Genomic DNA, 21,080 nt, shown 5'->3' on the forward strand with positions numbered 1-21,080 from the left:
GTTCTTTAGCTCCACTCTCCCCACTTTCACTGTCACGTCCTTAACCCCAACTAGGTTCAGAGGAAGGCCATTGGAGGCATACACAGAGAGGTTTGGCGCTGGTGGGCGGAGTTCATCTATGGACCAGTACCTTTTGTAAAGAACGTCAGGTATGATGGTTACCTGTGACCCGGTGTCTAGTAGTGCAGGTGTTGTGATGCCGTCCAGCACAATGGACAGGAAAGACCTTCCTCCTACAAACCGGTCATATCAGCTCGATGGGCCTGGTTGATCTACTCCTGGGTGTCGGCCATTGGCCCCAGGGTTTGCCCGTTTAAAGGACAGATCCGTGTGGTGTGGCCTGCCTTGTGGCAACGGTAGCAGATGAGTTCTCCTGGATGGCGACGTCGGTCGTTGGGCCTCCCACGGGGTGGCGTTGTCCTCCTTCTTCTCCTCATCCAGGGGACATCCTCAGGACTGTCGGCGAGTAAGATCCTTCCTTCTGGCTCGGGCTCCGTCTGTAGTTGCAGGGCACTCAGGACAGTGGCCAGGATTTTACTTAGCTGACGCACTTCTGAGCGCAGGCTGTCCAGCTAGGGGACGCTGCTTGCACTTTTGCTTCAGCCGCTAATGAAGGGGCAGTGAGTGCTGTGGGCATTGGGGTGGCCCCACCCTGGTAACGCTGGATAGCAGTATCTGATGTTTCCAGGGGCTGAAGGGCCTTAATAGCCATGTCCTTCTGGGCGTCAAAGGTGGCATTTGGATGATCTAAGGCCCACCACCGTACAGTCCTGCTCTCCTCCTGGAACCTTAACCCCCGGATGAATTTTTCTATCAGCATTTTGTCCTCATCATGTATTCTGGCTGGACTAACCTGTTTCAGGGCCTGCAGGGCCTCCTGTAAATGCCAGGCATAGTCCCGGATACTGTCCTCAGGTTTCTGGGTACAGTGGTAGAACCTCATCCGAAGATCTGTCTCAGTGCGGTTTTCAAAGACAGTTTGCAGCCTCTTAAATATAATATATACTGATTCCTGGTCTGCAGCCGGCCAGGTTTCAACTTCCCGCTCTGTGGCACCAGCCAATTATCCCAGCACAACAGCGGCACTCTGTTTACCAGTCATTGAGTACATGTCCAATACACCGCATATTTTCCTTTTAAACCCAGACAGGGTGTCTGGTTTGCCGTCATACTGGGGAAGCCATTTCACTCCGGGGATATACGGCAGGGTCATGGGTATCAATGGAGTCACGACCCCTGCTGGTGGGGCGGCCGCTCCGGTCTGAGCAACGCCGGACGCGAGTTGAACATCGGGAGCATTAACCGGTGCTCTGGCATTTTGCTGGTCGTCGGCCATGGTTGTGCCCCCCTAGTAAACCGTAGCCTACCTTCTCTTTCTTTTTCGGGTAGGCCGCAGCTCCTCAGACGACAGTCTCCTTCCAGGACCTGACGCTTCCTGGTGCTGCGTCAGAGCGTGAGGCGGGGCTTGAGCTTCGCGCGCTACGAACGGTCACGCCTCCCTGGTTCCCGCGGTTACGCCCCTCTTCTTCCCGCGCGGCGACGCGGTAATGGCGACTATGTTCACCACAGTTTAAACACAGTTCACATACGGCACACAGTACCCGGTGGCAACGGGCACGAAATCCTGTTTGTGACGCCAGGAAGAGTGTGACTTGCCCAGGGGGATCCGGGGGTTACTCGGTACCCGGGCCTTGACGTTCTGTGGGATGTCACAGCAGTCGGCTCCCGGGCCCGTACCCTGGGGTCACTCTTTAAAAGGGGTTTTATTAACAGTTTTGTCTCGTGACACCACCTGTGGTTCCCGGTAATGAGTACCGGCGCTGCTGCAGACCTCCGGGGGTGATGGGATGGCAGCTGGGATGTTTCTGCTCCCCACAGGTGGAGCGGGCCCCCGGGGAAGTGTTGATGGAAGGGATGCAGGTGAGAGGTGGCCCGGTCGGGTCAGGGGGAATGACGGACACGCACACAGGGGGTTCGCTTCAGTACCTTTACTGGTGTAGACGGCAGAAACAGTCCAGGGTACTTGATAGGAAGGGTACACTTCTGGACTCTCCCCAGTGAGCGGGTATAAGGCCTCCTGATCCGTTTCTTCCTTTCTCTATAGCTTCTGGCCAGCCTGGAACTAGACCTAGCTTTCATGCTGTTTCGTTCTCTCATCTGTCTGCTTGTTGTCGAACTTTTCTTTGGCTACCACTATCCCCGGACGCTGGGGCCTTCGTGCTTCCTAGTTCTGTGAAATGATGGTAGCTTCAGGTTGACCAGGGATCTGGAATTCTCCTGGTATGCCGGTTGTCCCTACTGGGTGTAGAGGACCCTGTGGGCGCGGACCCGGTGTCCGGCTTGTGTCCTGGGGTGAGCTTAAGATGCTCCTCTGCCCCCTTAACACCTCTCTCCTCTCTCCTTGCCTCGGCCACACTCGGGCCCTCAACACAGCAGCAGACGTGTTGCTTCTTCACTGCTCTAAAGCGTCAGCACACTCTCTGGCTACCTAACTCCTCCCTCCAGTATATATATCCCTATCAGGCTCCCTCTGGTGGTATGAGGTGGAAGGGCGGAGGTGTCTGTGTGCAATGAGGGCCTCTTGTGGAGAAGTCCGTCCATGCACCCTTTTGGGTCCTGTGGTACCTGTAGTAGCAGGGTGCCACACCCACACCACTGATTGGCTGCTTCCTGTTTAAATTGCAAATTCAAAGCAATAAACAATAAAGTAAAAAAAAAACATAAAAGGTTAAATCATCTTCCTTTCCCCAGTTTAAAAATAAACATTTTTGGTATCGCCGCATTTGTAAAAATCAGACCTTTCAAAAAGTAAAATGACTTAAAGGGGTTGTCCCCTTCAAAAATACTTTGCCCGTAGGCTTATTTAGGTGTAAAAAAAATTTGAGATTACCTACCCTGCCCAGGTCCCGCGCCTTAGTCTTAGTCGTTGCCTCAGTCTCTGTTATTTGGCTGGACGTCATGTTGACAATGCTGCAGCCAATCACTGATAACGGGAAGGATAAGTAAAGCTCAGCATGTTTTTTCATACTCAACTGAGCCTGCGGCAGAAGGTTGTTGAATGAGGACAACCCCTTTTAGCCAAAACTGTAAATGTCTTAAAGCAAAAAAAAAAGGAAAACCAAAACCAGAATTGCTGTTTTTTGGTTGCACACCTCCCCTCAAAAATAAATAAAAAACTATCAAAACATCATATGTTTCCCAAAATGGTACAGCTGGCAAAGCAAGAAAACAAGCCCTCACATGGTTCTTACGATAGAATTTTATTATTTTTTTTTTTTAAAAAAAGAAAATGTTACGGGTCTCAGAAAATTAGCAACACAAACCAAGTTCTGAATTTTTTACCTTAACTAGAAATAAGAATTTTTTTTACAAGTTTGGTATCACTGTAATCATACTGATCCGGAGAATTATGTTGCAAGGTCATAAAACGCTGTAAAAAACAACTTAATCAATGGAGGAATTTCGCACTTTTACCAAATCACCATTCTTGGATTTTTTTCCCATTTTGCATTACGCTGTATTGTATAGTGAATGGTGTCACTCAAAACCTCTTCTTGTTCTGCAAAAATCAACCCATCATACGGCTGTGTCGACAGAAAAATAAAAAAGTTAAGGCTTTTGGGAGGGCAAAAGATGAAAAACTGTCTGTGGCTGAAATGGGTTAAAACCAAATTCCCTTTTAAATATTTTCAAAACACCCTTAAGATAATTACCATAAATCAAAGCAATCCCAGAATTAAAGGGGCTTGTCCAGTAGATTAAAAAAAAAATCTGGCAGAAGCACCTCACTTGTCAATGTTTCTAACATAGCAGAAGCGATGACATTCAAGTATCATCGCTGCTGTCATGCAATCAAAGACTGGCAGGGAATAACGGCGCGTCGGTTCTGTAGCGGTAGACGATTAAACAAATCAGTATTTTTTAATGTCGAGAGTGTTCTTCATAGCGGCTGTTGACTGCCGTGAAGAATGCTCTCTGTTCCCCCGTGTCCTATACTCCTATTATAGAAAACTCATTTCAACTGCCAAAACTTTAAACTTAGTAGACCACTATGCACCTACAACGAGCCAGGGCTGGTGGCAGAAAGGAAGACCTTGGATATTTTTTATTTTAACCACCGTCAGCTCGATCTTAAGTTATAGCAACTTGATGGATGAACGCTCTATAGGAGGATCTATCTTGAGCAAGCTTAGATAGGTCCACCAGGGTCTTCTCCACCGTTATCTTGATTGTATGAAGCCATCAGTTTGCTGGTTTTCATCTTCACCTTGTTCCTTCTATTTTTCTGACAATAATGTCCTTCTCCAGTGATTGCTCTCTTCTTATGTGTCCAAAGTAGACAAGTCGTAGCTTGGTGATTCTTGATTCTGATGAGATGTCTTGCTTGATTTGTTCCAAAATTGATTTGTTTGTTCTTCTTACCATCCATGGTATTGATAATATCCGTCTCCAGCACCACATTTTGAAGGCATTAAATAGTAGAATGAAGGACTGGAATATGCTCTCTGTTTCTGACATACTCCACTCCACTCGCTACATGATGTTTCAGGCACTGAATTCCTGTGTTTGCATTAAGGGTTGTCCTGTATTGGTCACTGACACATGTGACGCGCCCCCTGGGCTGTGTGGGGAACCCGGAACCGGGCCTTTTTGTGGATGCTGGGGGTTGTAGTCACCGTGGCGGTGACCCGGTCCCGTAGCTCAGGGTGGTCAAACCAGTGGCAGTCTATTTATGTGGTTTTTGTGATTAATAATGTCCGACTATGCCACCCGTGGATTGCGGCTGTTATGAACCGCCGCTGCAAGGCAGTCCACTGAGGCTGAGGGTGTGTGCAGCAGAGATAGTATAACTCCCCACGGCAGGAGTGTAGCCTCAGGGCAGCGTGGGTGAATGATGAGGGTTGTGGTGCAAGGACGCAGCAGGAACGACTCAGAGTGTTTGAGGTGCAGTCCAGGGTCTTTACTAGTGTTGAGCCACCCCCGTAGTGTTCGAGTTCGGTTCGGTTCGTCGAACACCTTCGAACACCGTTAAAACCAATGGCAGGCAAACAAAAACACATAGAAACACATAGAAAACACCCTCAAAGGTGTCCAAAAGCTGACAAACTGCTCAGAAGACACAACTAACACATGGAAAAGTGACAAGTACATATAGTCATGCGAAAAGAAAAGAGGTGGAGGAGTAAAAGGAGGGGGAGACACAGATATAGGCATGTCATGCCCTTCTAAAATCCAAAAAGTGAGAAGCCGAGACGGCCAGTCCGCTCCTGCCCGTGCCACCTCCGTGTCGCCGGGTTTGTGCCAGAGCCGCGGTGAACCCTGACGGCCAGCCCCCCTCTCCCAATACTGGTGCCTGTCCGCTGGTGGGTCGAGAGAGCCCCCCTGTGGTGGAGGCAGCTCTAAGCTTTTTAATTTAAATTGTCCCTCTAATTTGAATGAATACACTTTAAATCCATTTACAAGGATCTATTGGAGGGCAAGTCTCATGCCAGCAGCCGCGTAATTCCAGCTCCAGTAGCGTCCACTAAAGCTGCTGCAGTTAAAAAGCTTTTATAAGGATCGAGCTCGGCTGTCCACCGCAAGGCATCCTAGTGCCAGTCCCAGCCCCTATGCCTTGGGGTGCCTCCTGATGCTCTTCACTGAGTATCCCGTGGTCCCGAAGCATTTCCTTTGAAAAAATTAAGTGTCCAAACTACAGGTGGTGTAGCTTGCTTAACAGCCGGGATAATCCGCTGACTAGCAGACACTGCTACTAGGCACAAAGTATTTCCTGGGCTAGATGCAGTTAAAAATTTGTAAGTAGATACTCTCGTTGGATGCTGAGAAAGCATTCCATAGAGTCTCCTGGCACGCCATATATGATTCTCTTAAAAAGCTTGGGGTAGGGGTCTAGGGGACCCTTTTATAGCCAAAATCACGGCCCTGTATCACAATACGTCACCTAGGCTGAAGATAAATGGAACTGTAGCACCGAGGGCTCGGTTGCTACAGACGTATTGCACCTCACCCAGAGGTGTGATATCTCACTCTCAGATAAGGATGGAGTGTGGATCAGGACCCGACACCTGCATGCATTACACCACATTGCCGTGGGGCAGGGCGACCAATATGCCCCTGAGATGGGCACGACAGTCCCTGTCCCTGGCTGGAGTGGGGGGAGGGAACACTGAGGAAGGGGAACCCTGCAGTGCAGGAGCAGGGAGGAAGCAGTTCCTGGGTGCATTGAGAAGGGAGTATAAAAGGTGGGCACCATCTTAGTTCAGTGCAGAGAAGTCTGAGCAGAAGTGGCAGGGAGCAGGGGCTCTGCATGAGCTCTGCTCCGGAGGCGGGCCTAGTAACAGAGGCCCAGGCCTGCAAGAGGGAGAAGGAAGGAAGAGGAGCGGAGAAGGCTCCAGGAACGAGGAATGAAGGGATCCCAGGGGTGCGGACGGGCGAGTCGCCACCGCACGCCCGAATCCACCTGCGTGGAGGGGTCAGGCCAAAGGGGGAGACCGGTCCCCGAACTAGTGGAGGCAGGAAACGACCCTCAGCTAGAAACCGGAGGCTCTGACATTTTATGTGGCGCAGCCCCTTGCTCCACCCGCTAGGAAGGCACCACATAGGGTCAGGGAAACTGGCGCCAAGTTTACCAAGAGGAGGCCCGAGGCAGCCGGACAGAAGTGTTGGTAAGAAAGGCCAGACAAAGGACACACAAAGGGGGTCCTGTGAAGCGCTCCAAAGTTATCTGGGAGTTGTCTGAGCCCCTCACCTGGTGAGCACAGTACGACGTGGGCAGCCGTTACCTGCAGACGTGGTCTGGATAATAAGAACTGTGAGTAAAGGCCCTGAACTGCATCACTGACTCCGTGTCGTTACTGCTGCTGCCCTGCACCATCACCCCCATCCTCCGCATACACTGCCCTGAGGCTATACTCCTCCCGTGGGGAGTTATGCTACGCTCTGCTGCACCCACAACACCAGCCTTAGCGGTCTGCCCTGTAGCGGCGGTTCACTCTGACCGCAATCCACGGGTGGCGTAGTCGGACATTTAAACATCAAAACCACATAAATAGTTCCGCCACTGGTTTGACCGCCCTGAGCCACGGAACCGGATCGCCGCCACGAAGACTACAACCACCAGCATCCACCAAAAAGGGTCCGGCTCCGGGTGTCCCAAGGCCCAGGGGGTGCGTCAGAACATTTTCATCACCTTTCACAATCACCAATGGGACAAGGCAGGGATGTCCTCTGTCCCCTCTCTTATACATCCTAGTGACGGAGCACCTGCTCTCATCAATTCGCCATAACCCCAATATTAGGTGGATTGAGGTGGGAGGCACCGAGTACAAGTGCTCTCTATTTGCTGATGATGTCCTAGTATATATCACTCAATCTTATATATCCATCCCTGCTGTTATGGCTGAAATAGATCACTTTGTTACATGGTAAAATTTTAAAATCAATGCAGCGAAGTCTGAGGCCCTCGATGTCTCCCTCCCCAAATCCATATAGGATTCCATCCAGTCCAACTTTCCCTTTGCCTGGCCCTCACAGGGTATCAAATACTTAGGAATTCCTATTCATAGAGACCTCTCCCATCTATGTTATCTTAATTTTGGGCCCTTTATTGAACAATTCCATACAGACCACGGTTGGCAAGTTAGAACTGTAAGATTCACTACGTGAACCACTGGTGTTTTGTGGAAAAGCACATGTACACCGCGTTCCAAATTATTATGCAAAAAGTGTTTAGGAGTGATAAGGGAAGAATTTGTTTGTTTGTCAGTTAAACTCATTGATGGTGATGTGTGTCAGGGCTCTTTATATCACTGTAAGCAATTGCAGACACCTGTGCTAATTAGTTTGGCAGGTGTGTCCAATGAAAGGCAAGACTACTTAAGAAGGCTCTCTCACATTATTAAGCAGCCTACATTTTCTGCCAAAATGGGAAAGAAAAAGGATGTGTCGGCTGCTGAGAAGCAACAAATTGTGGAGTGTTTAGGTAAAGGCATGACTACAATCAACATTGTGCGATGATCAGGATGAAGTGTCTTGGCAATCAAGAAGTATGTAGCTGATTCACAGTACACACGTGTGCGTGCTGATAAGGGCAAATTGAGGACTCTTTCCTACAGGCAATTACGTCAGGTTGAAAGAGCAGCGGCAAAAAAGCCTTGTCATAGCAGCAGACAAGTTTTTGAAGCTGCTTGTGCCTCCAACGTCCCCCGAACAACAAGATGCAGGGTCCTTCAGAGGTTTGCAGCTGTGCATACGCCATCCTGTCGACCTCCTCTATCCACTTCACACAAGCAGAAACGGCTCCAGTGGGCCAAACATTACATGAAGACTGATTTCAAAACTGTTTTGTTCACGGATGAGTGCCGTGCAGCGCTCGATGGTCCAGATGAATGGAGTGGAGGATGGCTGGTTGATGGACACCCCACGCAAACACGGCTACAGCGCCAACAAGGAGGAGGTGGAGTAATGTTTTGGGCTGGAATCATGGGGAGAGAGATTGTCGGCCCCTTTAAGATCCCTGAAGGCGCTAAAGATGAACTCCATAATGTATGTGGATTTTCTCAAACAGCACTTCCTGCCATAGTTCAAGAAGAAGAACCGTGTATTTCACAGCAAGATCATTTTTCTGCATGATAATGCACCATCTCATGCTGCACATAAAACATCTGCATCTCTGGCTGATATGGGCATAAAAGGGGACAAACTTATGGTGTGACCCCCATGCTCCCCTGACCTCTACCCCATTCAGAACCTTTGGAGCATCATTAAAAGGAGTGTCTATGATGGCGGGAGGCAGTTCACATCTAAGCAACAGCTCTGGGAGGGTATTCTGTCCTCATGCAAAACAATTGAAGCAGAAACCATCCAAAACCTGACAAATTCAATGGACGAGAGAGTTCAGAAGCTCCTTTCGAACAAGGGGTCCTATGTGAAAATGTAACATCACCTAGAATAAAGTTTTGAGTTGAAAACTGTTTGATTTCAGTTTCTAACAACCTGCTAATGCTTATAATTTCAAAAATGACCATTTTTTTGGTCTTTATTAAAATGAAAAGGTTGATCGAAAAGTTTGGGGGATCTAAGAGTGTGGCAACCCAGTAGTCATGATTACTTCGAATTCTGACAATATGAGGGTCATGCTGCAGGTAGTGCAGCAAGAAGGCACTTATGTGTCTTGCGCATCTCGGAGCCCCAAAATTATTTTCCGGGCTAGATGCAGCTAAAAATTATTTTTAATTTTAAATCTGGTGAAGCTTATTATAGATGGCCTAATAGGATCAGTGCTGCACACTGCTACAAAGCCCAAATTATTTTCCAGTCAAGATACAGATAAACATGATTAGTAATTTGAAAGCTTAAAACGGTTGGTAGGGTGATTTTAACCAATCATCAAGCTTTTACTCTCCCCAGGATGACACAGGGGTAGAAAAGTCGTTTCGGATCCATGATTTGTTCATCTTTATGAACGTGAGTCTGTCTACATTATCAGTGGAGAGCCGCGTGCGCTTATCTGTCAGCACACCACCAGCAGCGCTGAACACACGTTCAGACAGAACGCTGGCTGCGGGGCATGACAAGATCTCCAAGGCGTAAGTGGCTAGCTCCGGCCATTTATCCAGATTGGAAGCCCAAAAAGAGCAAGGGTCCAGTGACACAGTCGTGGCTTCAATGTTTACTTGGAGATACTCCTGTACCATCGTCTCTAGGCGTTGACTATGTGTCAGACTTCTTGTCTCCTGTGGCCTTGCAAAGGATGGGCTAAAAAAGTGGTGAAATGATTCCGCAAAATTGATGTTACCAGCAGATACTGTGGTTCTGTTACGGTTTGAGTGCTGAACACTTGACGGTCCCACGGTTGGCAAGTTGGAACTATGAGATTCACTACGTGCACCACTGGTATTTTGTGGAAAAGCACATGTAAGATTCTGCAACAGTCTCTGCTGATACTCCTGCATGCGTGCATCCCTTTCTATGGCAGGAATAATTTCTGCAAATTTACTTTTGTACCGGGGATCTAACAGTGTGGCAACCCAGTAGTCAGGATTATTTCTAATTCTCACAATTCGAGGGTCATGTTGCAGGTAGTGCAGCAAGAAGGCACTCATGTGTGTTGCGCATCCAGGAGCACCAAGTCCCTGTTGTGTTGGTGGCGAGGTAACAATCATGCTTCCTTCCTCTGTCCTCTCCCCCCAACCTCGCACAACAGAAATGTGATCAAGGTCTCCCTCATCTGATGAGTCTTCCATCAGTTCGTCCTCCACTTCTTCCTGGGCTCCTGCACCTTCCTCACTAGTTTGGCTGCTACCATGCGCCCTGGTAAAATCATCTCCCCCACCCTCACATGCCTGCCGCCTTGGTGCTGCCGACCGTCTGGACCTTGCAGATGTTAGCCCTTCCGCATACAACTCCTCCTCCTCTACTTCCTCCACCTCCTCTTGTGCCACCACCTGACTCCGAATTCTGTTTAACATGTGCTCCAGCATGTAAATCACCGGAATAGTCATGCTGATAATGGCATCGTCAGCACTAAACATCTTCGTCGCCATTTCAAAACTGTGCAGAAGGGTGCATAGGTCCCTGATCTGAGACCACTCCTCCAGCGTGATTTGCCCCACCTCTGAATCTCGTTGGCCCAGGCTATACGTCAGAACGTATTGCACCAGGGCTTGTCGGTGCTGCCACAGTCGCTGCAACATGTGCAGAGTTGAATTCCACCGGGTAGGCACATCGCATTTTAGCCGGTGAAGTGGCAGGCCCAACGACTTCTGTAGAGATGTAAGTCGCTGAGCTGCGGGATGCGAACGGCGGAAGTGAGCACACAGCGACCGTGCCCTCTGCAGAAGGCCATCTAGTCTGGGATAGTGGGCTAAAAATTGCTGGACAACCAGGTTCAACACGTGAGCCATACAAGGCACGTGTGTGACATTGCCCCGGCGAAGGGCCGCACCCAGGTTTGCAGCATTGTCGCACACGGCCTTCCCTGGTTTCAGGTCCAGTGGAGACAACCATTCATGAAATTGGTTCTCCAGAGCTGACCACAACTCCTCAGCTGTGTGACTCACATTTCCCAGACATTTCAATGTAAAAACCGCCTGATGACGTTGAGCCCTACTGCCAGCATAGTAAGGAGGTGTGCAGGATCCCTTCTGCGCAGTTAGAAAGCTTGTGGCATGACCAGACAGGCTTTGGGTGCAGGTGGAAGACCGAGAGGAGGTTGAGGAGGCAGAAGCAGTGGAGGAACTTTGACATAAAGAGGATTGACGCACAACTCGTGGGGACGGCAAGACTTGGACAGCAGCCCCTTGTCCTGCTGTCACCATAGTTACCCAGTGCCCAGTCAGCGACATGTAACGCCCCTGTCCATGCCTACTCGTCCAAGTGTCTGTGGTGAAATGCACCCTGTCACACACAGAGTTTCTCAAAGAAGCGGTGATGTTGTGTGCGACATGCTGGTGGAGCGCAGGCACACCTTTCTTTGAGAAGTAGTGCCGACTGGGCATCTGGTACTGGGGCACTGCGACGGACATAAGGTCTCGAAAATCCTCTGTGTCCACCAGGCGGAAAGGCAGCATTTCTGTAGCCAAGAGCTTGCAGATGGTGAAATTCAACCTCTTAGCTTTCTCATGGCTAGGAGGAAATGGTCTTTTACTTGTCCACATCTGAGGGACCGAGGGCTGGCTATTGTGCTTAGACGGGGTTGATAAGGGTGTCCCCGGCAAACTGCCGGTCTGTGAGGAAGATGCAGGCGGACATGTTAGGTTGCCTTGATCCAAAGGTGGTGCTATCGATGTCGGACAGCGCTCAAGACCAGCTGGTGTTACCACCTCCAAAGAAAATGATGACCTGCCAATCACGCTGGCTGTTGCGGGTAAAGAGGTGGCAGGTCTGCGCCCCAAAACAGGTGTGACTGCTGTCCCCCCAGTCACAGAGGATGAAGAGGCCGCGGATGCACAAGATATGGCAGACGGTGGTTAGCCCGGCCGGCTAGGCCGCATTGTAGCACACTGAGCTTCCCACTGCAACTTATGCTTCATGTCCATGTGCCGGTTCATGCATGAAGTACTCAAACTATGTATTTTTTGGCCTCTACTTAGCTTTTGCTGACAAATGTTACAGATAACACGAGTTGGGTCATCTTTATCGATCTGAAAAAATGCCCAGGCTATGCAAGGCTTAGCACCCATGCGACCTGAAGAGCCACCACGACTTGTGGTGAGAGGCAGAGTTGTGTTTGAGGATGCAGTTGTTGACGTGCTTCCAGTACTACGTCTCTGTCCAGGAAGGCGCAACCTGACCTTGTCGTCACTAGCATCTTCCTCCACCTCCTCTGCTGACCTCATCTCTTGGCTGACTGTGGGTTGACAGTAAGTGGGATCTCCGACCTCATCATCATCACCCTGTGCGTTATCACACCCGTCGTCCTCAGAGCCAACCTGTTCCTGCCCTGACAAAAAACTAAAGTTGTCGCTCCAATCAGGTATTTGAGTCTTATCATCGTCTTCCTCATTGTCTCCACCAACAGGAGTTACAGTTTGGGAATGAGGGTCTACATTATGGTCAGAACCTTCTGCGTCTGGTCCTGGATCCGACTCATAAAGATTCTGGGCATCAGTGCAGATCATTTCCTCGTCTGGATTCACAGAAGCGCTGGAGTCGACCTCTGATTCCCAGGCTATAGTATGAGTAAACAGCTCTGCAGACTCAACCATCTGTTCTACCTCATACTCAGACGGGCAGCTGGAGATTTGGGAGCTGTGAGGAAGCAAGTGCGATTTGGGTGACACCTTTGAGGACTGGAGTATTTGTGATGTTGAAGTTGATGTGGAGGAGAGCCCACTTAAAGGAGCACTTGATATCCGTTGAAGCACCTGCTGTTTTTGTGCCTCATCTGGAATTTGTAGCGATTGGCGTGGCCGTAAGAAAGGGATCTTATCACATTGTCCGCTAAAAGAAGTAGACATTTTAGTTTGGCTGGAAGATGGTCTTTCTTCTGCACCTACCCCACGGACACAACCTTTTTTCCCCTTCCCAACACGCCTATTCCCCTTTCCACCAGCAGCAGGCCTTTTTCCACTCATTTTGGTGGTTAACTAATTCACAACTCTGGAGTTGTTTGCACAAAAAAACAATGGATGGTAACCGAGCAGAGCTGAGTGGCCAAACTGTGGTATTAGGCCAAAACTATTGGCTGGGTTAGATGCAGAAAAAAATTATTTTTAATTTGCAACCTGATGGAGGTCAGTATAGATGGAGTAATAGACCAAGTCCCACACACCGCTAGAAGCCCAAATATTTTTTCAGAGCTAGATGCAGAAAATTTTTTTATTCAATTTGCAACCTGATGGAGGTCAGTATAGATGGACTAATAGACCAAGTCCCACACACTGCTAGAAGCCCAAATATTTTTTCAGAGCTAGATGCAGAAAAAAATTATTTTTAATTTGCAACCTGATGGAGGTCAGTATAGATGGACTAATAGACCAAGTCCCACACACCGCTAGAAGCCCAAATATTTTTTCAGAGCTAGATGCAGAAAAAAATTATATTCAATTTGCAACCTGCTGGAGGTCAGTATAGAAGGACTAATAGAACAAGTCCCACACACTGCTAGAAGCCCAAATATTTTTTCAGAGCTAAATGAAGAAAAAAATTATTTTTAATTTGCAACCTGATGGAGGTCAGTATAGATGGACTAATAGACCAAGTCCCACACACTGCTAGAAGCCCAAATATTTTTTCAGAGCTAGATGCAGAAAAAAATTATTTTTAATTTGCAACCTGATGGAGGTCTGTATAGATGGACTAATAGAACAAGTCCCACACGCTGCTAGAAGCCCAAATATTTTTTCAGAGATAAATGAAGAAAAAAATTATTTTTAATTTGCAACCTGATGGAGGTCAGTATAGATGGACTAATAGACCAAGTCCCACACACTGCTAGAAGCCCAAATATTTTTTCAGAGCTAGATGCAGAAAAAAATTATTTTTAATTTGCAACCTGATGGAGGTCAGTATAGATGGACTAATAGAACAAGTCCCACACGCTGCTAGAAGCCCAAATATTTTTTCAGAGATAAATGAAGAAAAAAATTATTTTTAATTTGCAACCTGATGGAGGTCAGTATAGATGGACTAATAGACCAAGTCCCACACACTGCTAGAAGCCCAAATATTTTTTCAGAGCTAAATGAAGAAAAAAATTATTTTTAATTTGCAACCTGATGGAGGTCAGTATAGATGGACTAATAGACCAAGTCCCACACACTGCTAGAAGCCCAAATATTTTTTCAGAGCTAGATGCAGAAAAAAATTATTTTTAATTTGCAACCTGATGGAGGTCAGTATAGATGGACTAATAGACCAAGTCCCACACACCGCTAGAAGCCCAAATATTTTTTCAGAGCTAGATGCAGAAATTTTTTTTATTCAATTTGCAACCTGATGCAGGTCAGTATAGATGGACTAATAGACCAAGTCCCACACACTGCTAGAAGCCCAAATATTTTTTCAGAGCTAGATGCAGAAAAAAATTATTTTTAATTTGCAACCTGATGGAGGTCAGTATAGATGGACTAATAGACCAAGTCCCACACACTGCTAGAAGCCCAAATATTTTTTCAGAGCTAGATGCAGAAAAAAATTATTTTTAATTTGCAACCTGATGGAGGTCAGTATAGATGGACTAATAGAACAAGTCCCACACGCTGCTAGAAGCCCAAATATTTTTTCAGAGATAAATGAAGAAAAAAATTATTTTTAATTTGCAACCTGATGGAGGTCAGTATAGATGGACTAATAGACCAAGTCCCACACACTGCTAGAAGCCCAAATATTTTTTCAGAGCTAGATGCAGAAACAAATTATTTTTAATTTGCAACCTGATGGAGGTCAGTATAGATGGACTAATAGAATGATGCTATGCCCAAAAGATTTTACTTCACTAGGTGCAGTAAAAAAATTGGTATTCTATACACAGGTGGTATATCTTGCAACACAAATAGGCTACTCCACTGACTAACACACTCTGCAATAGGCCAAAAAGGATTAGCTTTGCTAGATTCAGCCAAATGCTGTGAAAAAAACTTGCACAGCACTGGCACAGACCTGCCTGGCAAAAACTGATAGGAACTGATGTAACCTAGTCCTGAAAAGGACTCCAATTACAATTAGTCTTTACTCCCACAATCTATCTATTTAAGAGCACAGACCTGCTTGATAAAAGTCGTAGGAAATGCTGTAACCTAGTCCTTAAAAGGACTGCAATCACAACTATTCCCTACTCCCAAGCTATCTGTATATTTGTGCGAAAATTGGCTTGAAATTAACAAGGTATAGCGCACACAGCAACAGCGGTGCCGTCTAACACGCAGCTGCAGCAGTGAGAAAATGGTGGCGACGGGGAAAATGGCTTGGTCTTATAGGGCAAGGACATGTGACATACACTGCCAATCACACATGCCCTTGCTTGTGTGAAAAAAAGCACTTCGCTCCGTGTGTGCGCTGCTGATAGGCTGACAGATTGCACCTCCCCACTGCAAATGCGGGAAAGAGAAAAAAAAATGGAGATCTTCATTGTTCCTGCAGAGATCCATCCCCTGCCCCTCCCCCCGCCCCGCTGTACACTCAAACTGCGTATTAACATTAATTTTCATCATTACTGAGAAAAAATCCAGTTATGATTTTGGTGCACGAACAGTTATCGAACATAACCTCGAACAGCCGAATTTTTCTCAAATTGTTCGTGTTCGCCGACCGGCTCGAACACCGCCCAAAACAGCTCGAATTTGAGATTGGCGAACAGTTCGAGTAGAACAACGCTCATCTCTAGTCTTTACTCACAGTTGTTTGATCCGAGACACCTCTGCTGATAGTGACTTCCCCGCGTCGCGCTGCGCTCACCAAGTGAGGGGCTCGGCCGACTCCCAGGTATCTCCGGAGTACTTGTCAGGACCCTCTTTGTGAGTCCTTTCTCTGGCCTGTCGTACCCCACAATTGACCACGTTTCTGTCCAGCTGCCTCGGGCCTTGGTGGGCAAACGTATGTTCCGTTTCCCTGGGTTCTTTCTGGTGCCTTCCTAACGGGTGTAGTGAGGGGCCGTGCACGTACAATGCCACGGCCTCCGGTTACTAGCTGAGGCTAGTTGCTCTCCTCAACTAGCTGAGGGATCCGGTTCCCTTTCTTGGCCTGACCCCCCTACTCTGGTAGCGGAGGGCGTACGGCCGGCTTGCTGCACGGCCCATACCCCTGGGGTCCCTTCACTCCTCTCCTGGAGCCTTTCCTGCTCTCCTTCTCCTCTCTGCTCCTTCTCCTCTCAGTCTGGGGCCTCACAGGCTAGGCCCGCCTCCTGGAGCAGAGCTCCACAGAGCCCTACTCTGTCACCTCTCCCCTCTGACTGAACACTGTTCCTAAGATGGCTCCCCCCTTTTATACCTCTCTCTCCAGTGCACCCAGGATCTGCACTCTCCACCCACACAGTACAGGGTTCCCCCTCTCCTAGGTGTTCCCTCCCCACTGCAGCCAGGGATCAGGGACAGTTGTGCTCACTCTTGGGAGCATTGTCGCCCTGTCCCCCGGAAATGTGGTGTAGTGCATGTGGGTGTTAGGGTCCTGAGCCATACTCCATCCTTACCTGAGAGTGAGATATCACACCTCTCGGTGAGATGCAATACCTCTGTAGCGACCGAACCCTCGGGGCGCTACACATGCACAGTGTAAACTTTCTAAAAAAAAAAAAAAGGAAAATATCAGACAGAAGAAGCATTTTTTTTTACCTGTCCATAAACATTCCTGATTGCACCTAAAAGTGATTGTGCCATCCCAGAGGGGGCAGAGCCTGGCTTTCTACTGAGTCTGTATTTTCTGTTGCTTCAGGAATTTGCATAACTAGTATAGCCACCATCTTTTTATCAGTTGATCAACCCTGATCAGACCCTGATCTAAAAGCTCAAAAATATGTAACAGACCTTTCTGGAACATTTTAGTGAAATAATAAGTAAATGGTGGAAGCCTTGCTAAAATGTTGGGGCTTAAAGGCTACCTGTCATATAAAATAATGCTATTAACCTGCAGATATGGAGTTAATTTGCAGGTTAATAGCATTTTAACACTGAGAGTCCCACTGCCAGGAGGAAATTAACTTTATTCCTTCCGGCAGCCTTGCTCTTTCAGTAACAGGTGTGGCTCTGGTATGACTTCAGTCACCCTTCTGTGCATAGAGAGCGGCAGCTATAACCGTGCCCCCGGCATTGACTGACAATCGGCTCTAATGCTTAGCTCTAATCCTGGGCCGGCTATAGGTCATTGCCGGGGCGCGGTTATAGCTTCCGCTCTCTACACACAGAGTGGTGGCTGAAACCACACCGGCATCACCCCTGTGACTGAAAGAGTGAGGCTGCTGAGGAGAATAAAGTTAATTTCTTCCCGGCAGTGGTGCTCTCAGGTCAGGCACCGAACGGTGTCAGAACGCTATTAACCTGCGGGTTAACCCCATATCTGAAGGTTAAGTGAATTATTTTACATGACATGCTCCCTTTAAAGGAGTATTCTAAACTTTTTTTTCTTAAGGAGCCCCCTGCCCCAAGCCCCAGCTTCCTGCGTTGCAGGGGGGTGGTGAATTCCTGAAGATTGATAGTTCTGACCAGCAGCATGGTTGCAACATTGTGTGCTTTCCCATGCTGCAAGCTGAGTCAACTTTGCCTCTGCTGCATGGGAGAAGCGCAGGGAAACTAAAGTCTGCTGGATATAATGATCTGCCCAGCTTCAGATTGATGGTTGAAGGCTCTAAATCATAGATTCTGAAAATGTTGCGTACTCCTTTCCTAGGTAACCAGCCACCTCTGAGACTGTTGGGTAGCCGATAACTTAGGCAATGTAAAGAGGTAAATTGGAAAGTTGCATATTTTTAACATGTTCAATGTTTTTGTAATTTTTTAAGATATTTAGACAAGCCGTTTAACACCACTGTTATGTGTCTTTCTACTTTGCGCGACCAGCAGTGAATACGCCCATGGTGGTCATTTAGCCTCCATATTTATGATTCCTTTTCCATATTAGATTTCATTAGTTAATTCAGTAAGAACATTTATGCAGCTCTTCTAAAAACATGCATGGTGACAAGTGATGAATTACAGATGCAAAAGGTCGGAATTGCTATGAAATTTCAATGACTTGATCCACTATTTCCGTGAAATCATTAAATTCATCAAAACATGGTTGATGTATAGCTGACACATTGCTAATGTTGTAATAATTATTACTCTTTAAATTAACTGATTTATGATTTATTATTGCATATGTCTGCAAACCACCACATCAGTAGTCATTGGACCTAATGGGAGACTCTTCCACTTGAGCAGTAAAATGAGAACCACACATAACCTCAGTGTAGTTTGCATATCCGTACTAAGTGCTGTACAATGCTAAACATTTTTGGCATAACCTAATCATTTCATGCAAATAATGCAGCCAGATGAATGTAAAGGACCAATGCAACTGCCATTACAATTGTTTACAATGCTTATAAAAGCGTACGTCTGATTTCTGCAGGGAGCATGGGGTGGAGGACTGCTGATGTCGAGAAAACACAGATGGAAGTTAAATGGTGTTGACAGGTATGAACCATTTGTTTGTTCATGTTGTGCACGTTTTCATACATTAGCTGATGGCTGCAACAAAAGTGCAGTATGCACCATTTACTCCTGTGCTGCAAGGACGCTCTTATTTCCTTTGGCAACTTCCAACTCATTCATGTCACTGGGCTTCAGGAAGGGCTGCATGGTGACATTTCCTCTAGCCACCGCTGCTTCCGCTCCATAGATGTTCCTTTTTCCTATCATTGGTCTTGGAAAAAAAATAATTGGAATATTAAAAAAAGAATGAAAGACAAAGGTTTAATGAACGTACAGGGAAAACACAATAACCAAAGACCAAAGGAAGAATTTAGCTAAAGGAGACAAATCATGAATAGCATCTATCTATCTATCCTCTATATATCTATCTTTCTATTATTCTATCTATCTGTCCTCTATCTATCTATTATTCTATCTATCTGTCCTCTATCTATCTATTATTCTATCTATCTGTCCTCTATCTATCTATCTATCTGTTTGTCTATCTTATCACATAATTTTCTTATAGGAAAAAAAGAAATAGAAATAAAGTAGATATACAGTATATAGCAGATAGAGTACATGGATTGGTAGATGTTATCCCAAATCAACAAAGTTTATTTTAAGGGGTTTCTGTACCAAAGTTAAGAGGAAAGAAAGAAAGAGCAGAAGAGAGCGTGAAAGAGAGTGCCAGAAAGATATAGAGAAAGAAAGAAAACATGAGATTCTTAAAAAGGAAGTTAGACTTATAGATACAAAGATACATTTTTTGGTTGATACAAACATAGGTGGATTTGAGATAGATAGATAGATAGATAGATAGATAGATAGATAGATAGATAGATATGAGATAGATAGATAGATAGATAGAGGTTAGCAGCACAGTCCATAGATTTGGATGCAAACAAATCCTACTAGGTACATGCTAACACCTTTCAAATGTTGAAGTGAAATATAAGAGGCAGCACTTCAAAAAAGTTGTAGTGAAGAAAAGTTGGTATATTCACTCAAGATGCAATGTTTCAGTTTCTAAACTAAAGCCTTTATCAATGATAGATAGGTAGATAGATAGATAGATAGATAGATAGATAGATAGATAGATAGATAGATAGATAGATAGATGTTCACACTATAAATGACTGAAGTTTGACATTTTTTTTAGAAGCATTATTATGTTTTAAAATTAATGTACTAATATCTATGTCTAATGTTCCACTGTTCAGATATTACATCCGACCAGTGATTGACAAACTGTGACCAATTTTAAACTTAAAAAAGTAACAAAAAAAAGGAATAAATCAAATGAAGTGTAAACCTTTATGAGGAATTAATCCGGGCTCATATCCACACTGACGACACAAATTATACATCATTATTGTTAATATGACCCAGTTGCAAATGATAATTGCTCTACCACCAAGGGATTAAAGCTTCAGAAGTCCCGCAGTTGTATGCTCTGATCTCTGACACTCATCAGTGTAGTGAAAGAAGCTTTAGTCGATTTCCAAGCATGGCAAATTGGGGTGACAGCTCTTTTATAGCAGAGAAGCTATGTTGTAATGTTAAGATGCCGCCTATCGCATATGGTATAGCTTGTCTGGTATATTTCTATTTAAAATGAATATAATTTCAGGGTATAATGCACTGTAATTGCAGCAATTTCACAGAAAATAAAGCACTCTTTGGCTGGGTGTTGGCTTCCTAGGAAAGTACGCTGCCTAATAATTGGACCATTAAAGCCTAAATGGAGCGTGGTTCGTAAAAAAAAAAAGCACTGTACCTGTTTCTGCAGATGGTACTGTAAATTAAAGTGAATATTGTGATCAGACACAGAATGCAATATGGTCAAACTTACATGAGGATTTGCTATCACAAAAGAGTGTATGACCAAATTGAACTTGCCCCTACAGTCGCACTAATAATGTATAATGCTCTTACACTATAAGGGTGCTCCTAGGAACACTTGTTTCCCTATTATCAATAAGTGTAAGCTAGCTGCTTGTTCACCAGGTGAACTGCTTAGTAAGCTTGCTTAAAAATCATCATTCTCGACAGAACATCATCTTGTGTAAACAGGTCATGTGTTGCAGAGAACAATGACAGTCCATGTGCACAAGACAATCATATTACTAATTGCTTTGTGTACATGGGAATTGCAGTTGGCTTGTCTAAACAGCCTATTAAAAAAACACTGAATACATAACCAGAATCATCAATAGCAGAAATACAGCACCAGAACCATCATCAGTACATGAATACATTGTCAAGCTTAGCACAGTAATCAATTGCAATATCAGGTCAGCCCTATATGTACCATTGTATCGCAGGAACTTACAAATCTCAGTATGTTCTTTAAATGTTAAGGAGATACTGGGAGTTGTTGTTAACAGCCATCATCAGATTGCAGACATTATAGGAACCACAGCAATGATGAGCCGCAGTCAGTATCACATATAAACATTTACATCCAAGTAC

The 21,080-nt window shown here is 46.0% G+C and overlaps 1 protein-coding gene across 2 annotated transcripts in view; it reads left to right on the forward strand.

Annotated features, from left to right (window-relative positions):
- The window catches only part of GAD2 (glutamate decarboxylase 2), a 200,474-nt gene that overhangs the window by 157,120 nt on the left and 22,274 nt on the right, over positions 1 to 21,080 (forward strand). For both annotated transcript variants that reach the window (XM_073677533.1, XM_073677532.1), the window contains exon 11: positions 18,544 to 18,608. In XM_073677533.1, the coding sequence (XP_073533634.1) occupies positions 18,544 to 18,608 (65 nt within the window). The remainder of the gene's footprint in view (positions 1 to 18,543; positions 18,609 to 21,080) is intronic.

The sequence above is a fragment of the Phyllobates terribilis genome, unplaced genomic scaffold (genome assembly GCF_046119375.1).
Source record: "Phyllobates terribilis strain yellow unplaced genomic scaffold, ASM4611937v1 Scaffold_4__5_contigs__length_816908805, whole genome shotgun sequence".
In the NCBI taxonomy this organism is placed as follows: Eukaryota; Metazoa; Chordata; class Amphibia; order Anura; family Dendrobatidae; genus Phyllobates; species Phyllobates terribilis.